General features: G+C 60.9%; 3 protein-coding genes across 3 annotated transcripts; all 3 read left to right on the plus strand.

Moving 5' to 3' along the window:
• Nucleotides 1-1,180: 1,180 nt before the first annotated feature.
• Nucleotides 1,181-6,022, plus strand: LMXM_31_1130 (conserved hypothetical protein; the record flags this gene model as incomplete). The annotated part of the gene is made up of 1 exon (XM_003877908.1): nt 1,181-6,022. The coding sequence occupies one exon, from the start codon at nt 1,181-1,183 to the stop codon at nt 6,020-6,022; it is 4,842 nt and encodes a 1,613-aa protein (XP_003877957.1).
• A 1,471-nt stretch (nt 6,023-7,493) lies between these two features.
• On the plus strand, nt 7,494-9,560 carry LMXM_31_1140 (conserved hypothetical protein; the record flags this gene model as incomplete). Its single annotated transcript, XM_003877909.1, has 1 exon — nt 7,494-9,560. One exon carries the CDS (start codon nt 7,494-7,496, stop codon nt 9,558-9,560), a length of 2,067 nt encoding a protein of 688 aa, XP_003877958.1.
• Nucleotides 9,561-11,097: 1,537 nt separating this feature from the next.
• On the plus strand, nt 11,098-12,012 carry LMXM_31_1150 (conserved hypothetical protein; the record flags this gene model as incomplete). The annotated part of the gene is made up of 1 exon (XM_003877910.1): nt 11,098-12,012. The coding sequence occupies one exon, from the start codon at nt 11,098-11,100 to the stop codon at nt 12,010-12,012; it is 915 nt and encodes a 304-aa protein (XP_003877959.1).
• Nucleotides 12,013-14,238: the final 2,226 nt, after the last annotated feature.

The following is a 14,238-nucleotide window of genomic DNA, read 5'->3' on the forward strand; positions in this document are numbered from 1 at the left end:
GACGCCTGCGTCTCTCCTTCTATCGCCTGCTCCTTGTGCGGTCCTGTCGGAATCGATCTGTCACCTCCCACATGTGCTGTCGACGAGGAGGCGAGCGGATGCCAGCAACACGTCGAGTGGGGAGTCACACATGCATGAAACACAATCGTACAAAAAAAAAGACGCAACGATGTCAGTTGCGCGTGCTCACGCAATTACGGTCGATTGCTCGGGTAGTGTGGAGAAGCAGAGAATGACGGGCTGAGCCCGTTCGCAGAGGCTTTTCCCTGCTACATATAACAGGGCGCGTGCAACCCGTGTTGAGTGGCACCTCCGTCATGCCGGCTTCTGGCGCACACTGGCAAGCAGGCCCAAGAGTTTACTCTCTCGGCTTGACCTTTTGTTGCGCCGATGATTTCGCACTCGCTCTCTGATGACGAATCGTACCCCCTTCTCTGCTTTCCCCTTTTTCTGCCTGGCGCATTACGTGGGATAATGCCGCATTATGCTGGTGTGCGTGTGTGCTTGTCTGGGTGGATGGGATGTCTAGCGTGTGCCGTTGGCTTCTCTGTTTGCACAGAACGAACGTGGCAGCAGGCGCCCTCTCTAACCACCCTCCCCTTCGCCTATTCCTACAATTTGGGCAGAAACATTTTTCCTCCTGCCCTCCCTCACCTTTGCTGCCTCTCTACTCGTCGCGTAGGCGGTGGCAGTACGGGCGCCTTCGCGTGCGTGTGCGCACCACTCTCACTCACCACGCGTTGTCGTTGACATACCCCCGCATCGTCAACATCGCTGCAGGGCCTTCGTGACGTGAGTGTTGGTTAGAGACGTATTTTTTTTTGTTACGTGGCGGTGTTCTTTGTGTTACTGTGCGTCTTTCCACGCCTCACTCTCACCTCAGCCGTCCGGTTCCAATCCATTCCTCGTTTTACGCCCCCCTCCTCGCTTCCTCCCCCAGAGTGTAGTGGTGTTGGCGAGAGAAACCGACGTGTCCGCAACAACAGAGAAACCTGTCCGCGGTTTTCGTCATTCACGTCATAACCCGCGCAGCGACGGAGGCAGCCTTGTCGGTGGACACTAGACTAGGCTTCACTCGAGCAACTTGATTTCCGCTCACCATCACCACCGAATACGAGGTGGCAAGCACACAAGCAGACACACACATACACACGGTAGAGTAAGCAAAGACTAAACTACAATGTCAGAGGACAAGAAGCCGCGCTTTCTGCAGCAGACCACTTCGCAGCTGCTGCATCAGCAGGAGGCGCTGCGCAAGCGCCGAGAGATGCTGGAGCGTGAGAGCACAAAGCCGCCGGCCATGCGCTTTGGCACGAACACGCCGCCACGCACCGCAGGACGTCATGGGCGGTCGCCTGCGCCGCCGTCGTCAGCGTGTGAGCGCCATGCTTCGCATTCGGTGCCGCCGCCGCCGCCAAGTAGTGGCGTTCACCGCGAGCTGAACTGGAGCCGTTCCGAGGACGAAAAAACGGCGGAGCGCGCGCCGATGCGCTTTTCTATGCTGTTTCGTCCGCCACCGACCCCGGCGGCGCTGGGACGCCCGCGCTCTGCCACCAGTTTCCACACGCCACTGTCACCACGTCCGCGCGAGGTGAACACATCAGATCATGTGGATGCAACGATTACCAAGCTTTACAAGGAGCCCTCCTCACCGCGTACAATGTCGCCGCACTCGCCAGTGTCGCAGCGGAGTCGGGTGGAACACGACTGTGCGTGCAGCAAGAACGCTGCTGCGCACCTATTGGTGCCCAACCCTTCAAGAGCCGCGCAGGCCACTGCGGCTGACACAACCCAAATAAAGGCTTCTCTAACGCCGGCGGACGGCGCAACGCCGGCACGCGCAGCGGTGGAGCGGTACGCCAGTACGCCGGAAGCCCTCTCTCGGGAGGCTCTCGCAGATGAGCAGGATGAGGCAACCGGTATTGCAGCCTTCTCCAACACGTTCCCTGTACCCCGCTTCACCCCCATTTCACCTGTCGTTGCTTCAGCTACAAAGAGAGCTCAGCAAACGTGCGAGGGGGAGCAGAGCACACCCACGCGTCTCGCCGTCGGGGAGTTCCGCACACCGCGTCCTTTGGCGCCGCTCTCTAATGCCGCCACTCCCGCCCTTGGCTGCCCTGCATCCGCGCAGGGAGAGGGCGTCACCCAGCAAGCACCTGTGGCGCTGAATGACGAGGCAGAAGCGAGGCGTACACTCTCCCCAATCCCGGCACCGCTTCCACACGTACGTCCAGGTGCAGACGCCTCTGGTGGCGCGCAGGAAGGCGCACACTCCACTCCCCGTGACGATGAAGCGCACACGAGCACACAGCATGGCGAAGCCGAGATAGCCGCACCGCGGGAGGCAACTCGTTTCTCTCTCACTGCTGGGGACGCATCGCCGCATCGTCAGACCTCGTCACCGCCGCGCCGTAACAAAGCGAGTCCGGTACCAACCGCGCAGGACCTCATTCACAGCGTGCAGGTCTCAGCGGAGAAGCGCCCATGCGGCTGCGAGCGAGCTATGCCATTGCCAGAGAACTGGCCCCCACGCCGTGCTACCGCCACGCCGTCGCGCACGGGCTCGCCGCCGCCGACGCCGGTGCCCCCTTCGCACGAACCCATGACAGACTTTGGCGCACCCACGCAGAAGTGCTGTGACCGCCCGACGCCTGCGTCGCTCTCCTCGCAGCCTGCGGGCGGGGACGTATGCAACATCATCTCTGGCGCCTCCTCTGCTTCCCCGTGGCCCACCACGGAAAACATCATCAACAGCATTATGGCAGGGTGCGGCGAGGGGCAGCGACGCGGCAGAGAGGACTGCGCAGCAGCAGCTGCACACACACTGCCACGTGAAGACGACGGCGGTGCCTCAGAGCGGTCCTCGTACGAGGAAGCGAATGTGTCGCCCACGAACTCGCATGCCGTGGCTGTGCCGGAGATGTTTGGCATGAATGCCGACACCGAGAATGAGCAGTGCATCCGAGGGGACGCCTTCGGCGCCACACTCGAGGCCCACGCTGCCGCGCACACGCCGTCGCCCGTCCCGTCGGACCGGCAGTACGGTCAGAGCATACTTGCGTCCATCGAGAAGCGGCGTTGCGGACGACCCACCCCGCCGGAGCGCCACGTCTCCGTCGCCACAGCTGAGGACTCTCGCGGACATGCGGCTTACACCACAAGCGCGTCTCCACAGCTGTGTGCCAGCCACCTCCTCCACAGCCTAGAGGTGTCAATCGACAAAGACAGTCAGCGCTGTAAGCCAGTGGAGCGGCCATCGGAGGCGGAGGGGAGTGGCACCGGCGATGAAACGTCTGGAGAAGCCGCGGGACGCCTCGCAAGTCTTCGCACTCCCTCACCCACACCCACGCCGGAGCACGTCATCGCTAGCCTGCAGGCCTCCGCCGAAAAACGGACGCGCTCTGGCGCCGTTGATACCGCCAGTGGGCCCACAGGCTCCTCGCCCGCGGCAGCGACAAACCCCGGCCGCAGCTCCTACCAGTCACCAACGCTGACGCCGCAAAATGTGAAGGACAGCATGCAGAAGCTCATGAGGGAACAGCAGCAGGCGGCCCGCTCCGACGCCCCGGCTCCGCTCCGGCCGTGGGTAGAGACGCCGAAGGGAATCGCAAACGCCGCGAGCGGCGCGGACCTGTGGAACGCGTCGGCGTCACCGGTGGTGACAGCGGAGAATGTGGACGTCACGCTGGAGACCCTCGAACGCGACCAGCGATACCATTCCCGATCCTCGCGCGCGCCGCAGATGGCTGACATCTCGCCCGAGGAGCGGCACGCCACACTTCTATGCGACAGCGTCGTCTCTCCTATGAAGGTGGCAGAGACCGCTGCCCTGGAGGATATGAGCGACATCCCGGCGCCCTCTCCTGAAGTGGCTGCCCTGACCTCTGTGGTATCGCCGGTGCCTTCGGAGTTCGCAGTGGCGTCGGCGATGTTCTTTGATTGTGTGAGTGCCCCTCCGACACCGGCTTTGGAGAATGTAGAAGCAGCGAAGAAGGATATCGGAGGTCCTGAATCGACCATCCGCAGGCGCGAGTCCGCGCACGTGCCACCACAGTTCTACGATCTGCAGCGTGAGGTGGCTGCCATCTCGGAGGGGCGCTGTCGCACTCGCACGCCGCCGCCGGTGCAAGTGCGTGAGCTACGATCCTCATTACCGGTATCCGCGACTCCGCTGGCGGAGGAGGACACCCCGCGCGCTGAGGCGTCGATGGAGCAGGCAGAGGTCGCTGTCAGCGCACCACTGGATCACCCGCACAACGCGATAGGCAGCTGCGGCGCTTCAGCGGACAAAGACGCCGAAGAGGAGGCGATGGCGCGTCGCAGCAGTCTCATCTTGGTGCATCCGACAAGAACCCCTCAGGCACTTCTTCAGCATCCGCACAAGCCGATGCCCGCTGTTGCTCCCCCCAGCATTAGCCCGGTGCAGGTGCCACGCGCGCCGACGCCGCAGCCGCGGCACCCCTTGCAGCGGGATCTGTTTCTGACGGGCGAGGGAGGACCGGTAAGCGGCTTCCGCGGTGAGCACTGCGAGTCGCCGCTGCCACGTCCTGTCTCGCTGCGGTCGCAGGTGTCGCTGGCGAAGTCGTTGCAGATGTCGCACAGCCACCCGCACTCGCGCAGTCCGGCACCGGCGTGGGGCTCATCGTGCGCCTTTCCTGTAGAAAACGACGGCATGCGCGCACCGCTGCCTCAGACGGGCGTGCAGCTACCAGCACACTGCGCCGGAGCCGGGCAGCGCGATGAGGACACGGATCAGCAAGCGGGTTTGTTTGATCCCAAGAACGATTGGATGGACCTTGTCGAGCCGCTGCGGCCACTTACGATAACAGTCTCCCCGCAAGGCGGCAGTGTTGTGTACACGGAGCACTCCTCGATAGATCTATCTAGAAACCGTGAGAGGACGGCGGGTCCTGGATCTCCATCGTCCTCTCGCAAGCGTAGCCGTAGCGCGCAGACCCCACTCGCTGCAAGCCGGCAGATGGCTGCGACGACGCCGGCAAGCATCGCCCTTACCATGGATGACGGCGTCTTGTCAGGCAGCAGGTCGTTGCATGTGGCTGCAACGCCCTACTCGCATGTGTCGCAGACCCCTGGCAGCTCGACGCGTGGGCGCAAAAGCCAAGCGGAGACGCTGCTGGAGATGCTACCTGCCGAGGTAGTGGCGGAAGTGGCCCGTATAGAATCAGCAGAGGAAGCTGTGGCAGCTGTCACTGCATCAGCGGCGGCGTCAGCAGATTCGCATGGTCTGCGGCCGTCTCTTGGCTCATCCGACGGGCGATTCAGTGGCGTCTCCGACGGGGACTCGACAGCCGGGATAATGTCGACCATTTCTCAGCGTGTCTCGCAACGGCCGCAGCGTGTCTATCACAAGAGCGACTACTATATTCAGTACCTCGAGGGCATCGCCACCTCCATTGCAAGGAAGGCGCGCAAAGCTGCGGGTCGCCGCGTACATCGAGCTGTCGTGAAGGACATCGCCAGCGCCACGGCGAAGACTACCGTGCAGCGCGCCGGCGGGGGCGAGTCGCCTGCATCTGCGAGGGTGTCTCCCGCAGAGTCTCCAGCGCTGCGTGGCGGCCGCAGCCACTCGACGTCCTCGCGTGGCGGTGGACGCGCTGCTGCGCGCGCGAAGAGGTCGCCGATGCACGCGTCGGAGGAGGTGGTTGTGTCACCGCAGACGCCGTCCCCCACCCGTGTCGGCGGCCGCGGGGAGCTGAAGGTTTCGACGAGGCTGTCTTCAGAGCTCCAGAAGGCGTTGTTTCAGCAACCGTCTCCGGCGAAGGCAAAGCAGCAGCGAAGCCCTCGCGGTGCCTCTCCGAAGCTCTCGACCAAGACGACCAAAACGGCGAAGAAGTCGCCGACCGCCTCCCCAAAGAGCGGGCCCTCCGCCTCATCTACCACCAAAGCGAAAACGGCAAAGACGCCTCCGCCGTCCACCCGCGGCAAGAAGTCGGTGAAGAAGTTTATGACAGCCAAGTCGATGCGGCAGCCGCGTCGAGGTGCAAAGCACGGCAAAGCGTAGAGATCTGCGAATGCGCACTACAGCCAAGTATAGCGGCTCCCACGTCGGGGCTTGAACGTGAGGATGGAGGGAGACTCTTTCTCGCGCGCATCTCAGAAGATGACGCCGACGTGGCGTCGCCACCCTCTCCCCTCTAGTTGCGATCTGTTCTCGTTGCAGAAGTGCACGCTGTTGCTGCTGCGACGGCGGCCGCTAAAGTGCATCCGCATCGCACCAGATTGTCATGTCCGTGTTGTGTGTGATTCGTTATTGCTGTTGGTTGTGAGTGACATGCAAGGGAGGGGGTGTCGTGCTGTGTCTCTGTTCCCCGCTTTCGCATGAGGTGTTGCTTTCTCTCGACCTCTTTCTTGTTGTGCTCTCCGCCAATGCCGTGGCGTATCGAAGATGTCCTGCCGAAGATTCTGTGCTCGTGTCCCTGCTGGGACGAACTCGTGTTCTCCCTCTCTGTGCTTTGTCTCCACTATCCCCCCCCCTTAGATGTTTTCCGCCTCCCCCACCCCACCCCCGCGCATGTGTGCATGCGTACACACAGAGGAGGACCGATTACGACACCTGCGCTGGAGCGCCGACATGCCTGTTGTTGTTGTGGGCGCGTGTCTTGTTCGCTTCTCCCTTTTCCTCGCTCCCGCCCACTCCTCTTAGAGTAAAATCACAGGCGGGGCTTCCACGTACACCAGCAAGGCAATTAGTGGCACAACGCTATCTTGGGTGCTTATTAGGATTCGGCTCCCCTCCTCAGTAGGCAAGAGTGGAAGCGCCGTTCGTCTCCTGCGCAGTGGTGAGCGCTCTTGATGCTGGCTGAGGACCCCACCCACCCTCCACTAGTCCTCGCGCCTTCAGTAGGGTGTGTCGAAGTCGTTTTGCACCACCTCACATACTCTGACCCTTACCTATTCCCTCTTCTCCGCTTGTAGACAGAGGCGCAGAGACGGGCAAGAGTATGGTGCGGTGCCGTGGGGTGCGGTCTGGCGCTTCTCTCTCATGGCGCTCGCCCATCGGCATGCATATGTCGCTACATGACCCCACTGCTCCTCATATCTTTCGCCCCCACCCCCTCTCTCTCTCACGTCCCTACAGCAGCCTGTATCCGCTCCTTATTGTGGCCGGTTCACTGCCGCCGACGATGAGCCGCCCTCCTTCCCCTCACTCTCTGTGTCTGTATGGGCGACAGTGTGAGCGCCGACCGCCCATCGCCAACACGTTTTGTTTGCTGAGTTTTTCACATTACTATGCGGTGCAGATGGGAACCAAAACGATGCCTCTTGTAAAGTCGTTCAACAGATCATTGCAGAGCCTTCCTTTCAGATCTTCTGCCTATGCCAACATTTACCGATGGTGCAGCAGCCTCTCGCAGTCATCCACATCAGAGCAGCTGCAGCCGGCACAGAGGCAACCGTCGCCAATCACCAGCAGCGGATCTGGCGCACCCCATACGCCCGCTTCTCTCGACCTTGGCTTGAACTTTGCCACGATGGACTTCGAGGCAGTGGCAAAGGCGACACACGCCGCTATGGCGCGTGAGCGCGGTGCTGGACATTTGTCTCCGCAACGAGCGCAGGAGCTGGAGGTGAAGGTGGAGAAGCAGGCCGGCGCGAGCGCAGCTCCGCAGCAGTCGACGCCAGTGTCGGGGCCGACTCTGGGGTTATCTTCGGAGCGGGTCTGCCACACGCTTGCAGCTGCGTCCCACTCTGCACCATCACCGCAGGGCTCTCGCGACGATCCCTCGCCAGCGCCATATCAGCAAGGGCAGCAGCAGACGCAGTCTTCACCGCCCTCTTTCCGGCGCAATGGGACAGCTGCCCGCTACTCTCTGCGCGACATGCTCAAGGACTGCGTGGCCGACGGACAGTGGGCGCGAGCGCTTCAACTGTTCACTAGCGCGGTGGACCAGGCTTGTCGACAGGTGCTGATCCCCGGCGGCACCACACAAGGTGTGTCCGCCACCAGCGGAGCACCAGCAGCAGCTATCGCATCAGACCCACGTAGTGTAGCCGCGAACTCCACCCCCGAATCGGAGTGCTTCGCGGCGATACGCAAGATGGTGGCAGCCCTTCCTCCGAGAGAGCCGCGAGATCGGGCGACGCATTTCTCGCGCGCGACGAATGTCAAGAACATGCGCGGTATCATGCGGTGGACCGGCCAGCACTACTACCTTCTGTGGAAATGTCTCCTGGAGACTGGGCACGTGGAGGAGCTGGAGAGGGTCTGGTCCGTGATGCAGCACACCGGGTTCGTGGAGTATCAGATGGAAGAACGCACGGTGAATGCGATGATAGCGCTGCTGAGCCGCACGTCGCGCTCGACCGAGCGCATGATAGCGGCGGTGGTGTCCCCTGGCCGCCCTCTCTCAGAGACGACGTCGCATCAGAAAGGGATTCTGCGCGAGCTCGTCAAGAGGCTGGAGCACGCCGCTGGCGCGCGGAAATTTCAGCTGGCTGGCGCGAACCGTCGCACCGCAGAGGGCATTCGAATCGCTGAGGCGCTCAAGCACGCCGACCAGGGCTACGACGGCAGAGACACCTCCGCGGACCCCGGTGCCGCACACGACGACGGAGCGGACGCGGCGTTCCCCGCCGGCTTTGAGGATGCTCCGGTCGTGGTTGGCGACTTCAATGGACTGCTTCGCCGTGCACGCAGTTCGGAGTCGACCGACCGCATTCTGCGCATGATGGAGAAGCTGAGCATTGAAAAAGAAGCGGTCACATACGCGAGCCTCATCGCCGCACTGCACCACCCGCAGTATGTGCTGCCGGGACACACAGCCGAAGAGCTGGCAGCGCACCTGCCTGGCGGGGCTAGCTCGCAGCAGTACACGAGCATGGAGGAAGGCGGAGGCACAGGGAAGGAAGACCAGGCCTCTGGTCCCACAAGCAACTCGGTTGATCTTTCAGGGACCAAGACTTCCTACGAAGCTTACAAACAGGAGCGCATTGAGGCTGGCATGGCATGGTTTGCGGCGTGTCCTGCGGCACACCGCACGGCCGATGTGTTCAATGAGCTACTCTACCTGCTTCGCGCCAAGTCACACTGGTGCCAGTTTGATACGGTGCTGGTGCAGCTTCGCGGCAACGCTGTGGTCACCGAAACGGAGTGGCCAGAGACGCTTAGTGAAACAGGGATAGATGTGCCACCGTCCGTGTCTGCCGCCGGCGGGGCCTCGCCCGCCTCAGCGACCATTCTTGCTCCGCGATGGTCTACTTGGCCAAATGGGAAGACGTATGAGCTACTCATCCAACGCGCCCGCTACGTGCACCAATGGGAAGTGATGTGGGCACTTTACGAGGAAATGATTGCCACTGGTGTTCGCGGCACCACCCGCGTGTACGAGGTGCTTCTCTTGGAGGGTCGCAGTCACCCGCCGCAGGCGGTGCTCGCTGCCGACCGCTCCGGCAATTCCGATGCCTCCTCGCGTTTTCTCCTCCGTCTCTACGAGGAACTGCGCCGCGACGGTGGCGATGTTCGCTCATTCAAGGGAACGCTCAACGTCGTTAATGCGTGGACCAGGACAAGATCCAGGTCGAATCGGTGGGGATCGTGAGATGCGCCTGGAAGTCGGACTGACTCGAGCACATGCCCTCCTGATGAGCGACAAACCACCGTCGAATCTCACAGCTCAGTAGCCCCACTCTTTCTGGAAAAGCCAGGCAGCCCCCCCCCCGTTCCCCCTACTTCTCTCCGCCGGCTACCACTTGCCTGTGCCGAACCCACCTCTGATTAGGAGAGGGTGAAGCCAGGGCGATTTACTGCTAACGGGTGTCGGCGACCAGGTCCTGGGGGGCGCTGCGTCGGGGCGGCCCGGGACGGTGCGAGCACGCTTGTGCCACCCATATGGTGGGCGAAGTGCCAACCTGACTCGAGCGTATCCCGCCCCGCGGTCCTCACACGGCCTACTGGTGTGAGGCAGCCTGCGGTGCGGAGGTGGCTGGTGAGTAGGGAGGTTGGCGCAGAGGCCTTGCTCAGGTCGCGCTGAGTCGGCGCGTTGCCGTAGCGCGTGTCTACGGTTGCGTCGGCACATACGCGATGGCACCTGTGACGGACCGGTGGGTCGCGTGGCCTGCGACTCACGCTTTATGGTGGAGTGATGGACCGCTGTAAGAGCGCAGGAGGAGATTGGAGTACTGTGTTGGGCTGGCTGCGTTGTGCTCGACGTTAAACGGCAACAAGGAGACAAGTAAAAAAAGGGAGCTGCAGCCGATACCAGGGATGCTGCGTGTGTGTCAGTGAAGGCTTCGTGTTTATGTACAAGAGAGGTGTGCACAGCCCCAGCGACGTACGCGGGAATAGTGCTCACGGGAGAGACAGTGTTGTCTCTCACCGGTGCGCGAGGCGTCGTTTTTTGGGAGCTGGAAAAGAAAATGCGGAAGTTGTATCCCTGTGCGCGCCGTCCCCACATTCACCCCGCATCTCTGCTTCCTGTACTAATCCCTCGCCTCCTGCGCCTCCTCGTACTCGTACTGCTTGCCATGTGAACCGCAATATTTATCGTTCCTCGTGCCCACGCGCGTGTACAAACGAATTTTTGTATGCGGCATAACACGAAGACTGGCGTGAACGCTCTCCCTTTGACAATCTTTCATCATACGGCACCGTCATAGACGACTTTGACAGGCTCTCCCTGTGTTCTGCCCCACTCCGAACCTGCTTCTCACATTAGCAACTTCTATCGACCCCCCCGCCCTGTTAGCCAAACTATTACCGCCGCAGCGATTTTCTGACCAGTGCCTCTTTTCTTTTTCCTCACAGACTGTATTATCCCCCACCCCCACCCCTCTATCTCTCCCTCTGCCGGCGTCACCTCCTGCTTGCTCCGCTGTCGCTCTTTTGCCTATGTTTGATTTTTCTCGCCACTCACTTTGCTTCTTGTCGCAGCTGCCGTGAACGCCATCCGCCTTCTCGACGAGCCCCTCTCACCGCTGCTTCCTTCCACCGGCGTCTCTGCTTTATCGCTTTCACCCACTCCTATTCCCTGCTGTTCCTCTCCCCGTAGTTTTCTCCGGTGCGGAATCCGTGTCGAAGAGGTGGTTGTCGGCGCTCAAACACGCACACGCACGTACACACACGTCTACCTGTTCATCATGACTGCACCGTCGCACCATCACTCTTTGGTGCTGGAACGGTCCACCTGTCAGCACTACTACCACTGTGTGTTGTACGACATTTTGTTTGACCTCACTGTGCAGGAAATCGCTGCGCAGGTGGTGCCCAGCAAGGACTCCGATATAGTGCAGCGGCTCACAAGCGCTGATTGCCGCGTTGTCCCGCACCAGCTGCACGTGTACAAGGAACCACTGGAGAAGAAGTTCGGCTATGTTTCCTTCTTTGTTCACCAGGCACCGCATTCCTCAACGGACGCCGATGATGTTCACCGTCTTGTGTGTGAGTGGATTGCCGTCGACCTTGCCTCCCAGTTGGCGACGGTGCAATGCAAGGTGAAGCTCGCCCAGCCGCCAGAGTGTCACTCGTCGGAGCCGTTTCTGAACGCGTTCCGCCTAAAGTGCCCCTTGCTCGACCCCAGGCTGACGGCAGACAGGAAACTCGAGACGTTTGTGCTCGCCCGCGTGCACTTTGGCCAGCACTGCGATAGTGCGTCGATCAATCAGCTGCATGTCATGCACGGCGAGAACGCAAAGGTCGCCGCTTCTGCGGGTAGTTGTGGGGCGGAAACGGAAATGTGCACAGATGACGGGTCGACGAATACAGAGGGCGAGCTGGACATTGGGGCGCACAGCGTGGCTCGCACAGTGCATGAGCATGCGTGGAAGTGCGTGGGCACCTTCTCGATCGCTGCCCTGTCGTCAAAGGAACTCGTATGGCTCAAGAAGCAGCTCCCTTCCTTTCCGCCGCTGCGCATTACGAATGGGGACATGGACACGGCCCACTGCGAGGAGGCGAAGCTGGCACAGTTTTTTGAGACCTCGCTCGCTCCTCTGTTCACCGTGGAGGAGGTGGCGGGGGTAGCAGACGAAAATACCGTGAACTCGGCGGCATAATTTACAGAGGGTGGTCCACTGGTACAGTCGCTTTGCTCGTTTTTTTTTTATTGCCTGCAATCCGTTTTGTGCATGCGTGTGCGTATGTGTGCACGTGCGCGGGCTTTCCTGTTTCCAGTTTTCTCTGCGTGTTGGTTTCTAAATAATGTCGCGTGTGAAGCGGATAGGCGAGCCGCGGAGAGGGCAAGCTTGTGTGTGCGTGTATGTGCGGTGGAGTGCATCCGGGTCTTACCGCACACCACACCTGCGCCACCTTTTTTTTGCTGTGGTTGTGTTCCGTTACTTGTCCGTCTTTGCTGCTATTTTCTCTCGCAGAGGGCGGCGCGCTCCCTCTCTTCTTGTTGTTTCGTTTGCCGCCTCGCCTCCTCCTATTCCCTTGGGTGCGGACGTGTGTAATTTGGTGCGTGTTTTTGTATCCTCGGCATTTCTCTTTGTTGTTCTATTTTGTCTGTCACTGTTCTTCCTCACGTTTCGGATCCTGTGGACCACCTCGCCGTGGCGTCAGGGTTCCGGACAGCGTCTGTGGAGAAGTCAAGCATCCTGCAACAACGCCCTCGGTTGCGGCTGTAGGCTCTTGGTGTCGGCGGGCAGGCCTGTGCTGCCGCTGTGCCGCATAGACGTGCGGTGATGATGATCACTTTTGCATCAGCTGACGAGGACTCTTGCCTCCGATTCAACAATGATACGCATTCAGGTAACGGTTTTCTTTCTTTGCTGCACTGCAGTGATCTTGAGCGTAGTCCTTTACCAGGGCTGCACTCCATGTGCTTCCTCTTCAGTGCTCTGAAGGACGTCAAACGATTTTGGTCGACCCAGTTCCCTGACGAATCGTCGCTGCAAGGCTGTAGTCCCCACGAGACGCATTCTACCACCACCACAGACCTGCCAAGGCGTTTGGTCTCCCGCATTATCGGCAGCTCAGCACAGCAAGTGAAACTAGACACGATCATGGCATGTCCGTCCCCACACAAGCGGAAATATGAGCAGATGTAGGCCCCATTGCTCACTCTAGAGAGTCCCCGCACGGTGTTATGGAATGCAACAGCGTGGAGTGACTCCATTGGGGTGGGGGGATGCATGGCATCCTAGCAGGTTGTGCGGGGGTCCCCGAGAGGCCAGACGCGCAGCTGGCGAAGTGCCTCCTCGCGTTCATCCGGCACGCGCTTCTGCCAGCTCCTATTACCCACACGGCAGACGCCGGACACTTTCCGCCCTCGAGCAGGACCCTGGACGCGACTGGCTTGGATGAAGGCGTGCGGTGCACCCACGTGCCCGTCTGACGCCCGAGGCACATCACGTGTGCGAAGAAGGGACGCGAGCAGCTTGTTCGACGCATGACCCCGATTTGACGACAGGGCTGCTGGTCCTGGTGGAGCAGAACTGAGCCGTGGAGCAGCAGGGGTAGTTGAGCTCGGCTTTTGTGACTGTATGTGTGCTTGTGTGCGTGGTTGATGCTGATCCGTTTGTGGAGGAAGGACAAGCTCGTTAAACAACCCTCACTCCCTCTCCCTTCCCTAACGCCGGAAACGCGGTATGTGTGCGTCGACAGAATGAAGTGCGCATAGTTGACGGTGCGGTCAGTGAGGGTGTGCTGCCACCGTCTTTGAATGAGTGTCAGAGTAGCCGTCCCAAAACATATCGTCCGTAGCCTTATTTCTCTGCAATAGTTCACTGCTCCTTTTTTTTTGACGGGCCGACTTCTTCGTCATAAAGCGTGAGTCGCAGGCCACGCGACCCACCGGTCCGTCACAGGTGCCATCGCGTATGTGCCGACGCAACCGTAGACACGCGCTACGGCAACGCGCCGACTCAGCGCGACCTGAGCAAGGCCTCTGCGCCAACCTCCCTACTCACCAGCCACCTCCGCACCGCAGGCTGCCTCACACCAGTAGGCCGTGTGAGGACCGCGGGGCGGGATACGCTCGAGTCAGGTTGGCACTTCGCCCACCATATGGGTGGCACAAGCGTGCTCGCACCGTCCCGGGCCGCCCCGACGCAGCGCCCCCCAGGACCTGGTCGCCGACACCCGTTAGCAGTAAATCGCCCTGGCTTCACCCTCTCCTAATCAGAGGTGGGTTCGGCACAGGCAAGTGGTAGCCGGCGGAGAGAAGTAGGGGGAACGGGGGGGGGCTGCCTGGCTTTTCCAGAAAGAGTGGGGCTACTGAGCTGTGAGATTCGACGGTGGTTTGTCGCTCATCAGGAGGGCAGATACGGTGAGAAACGAGA

The sequence above is a fragment of the Leishmania mexicana genome, chromosome 31 (genome assembly GCF_000234665.1).
Source record: "Leishmania mexicana MHOM/GT/2001/U1103 complete genome, chromosome 31".
Classification (NCBI taxonomy): Eukaryota; Euglenozoa; class Kinetoplastea; order Trypanosomatida; family Trypanosomatidae; genus Leishmania; species Leishmania mexicana.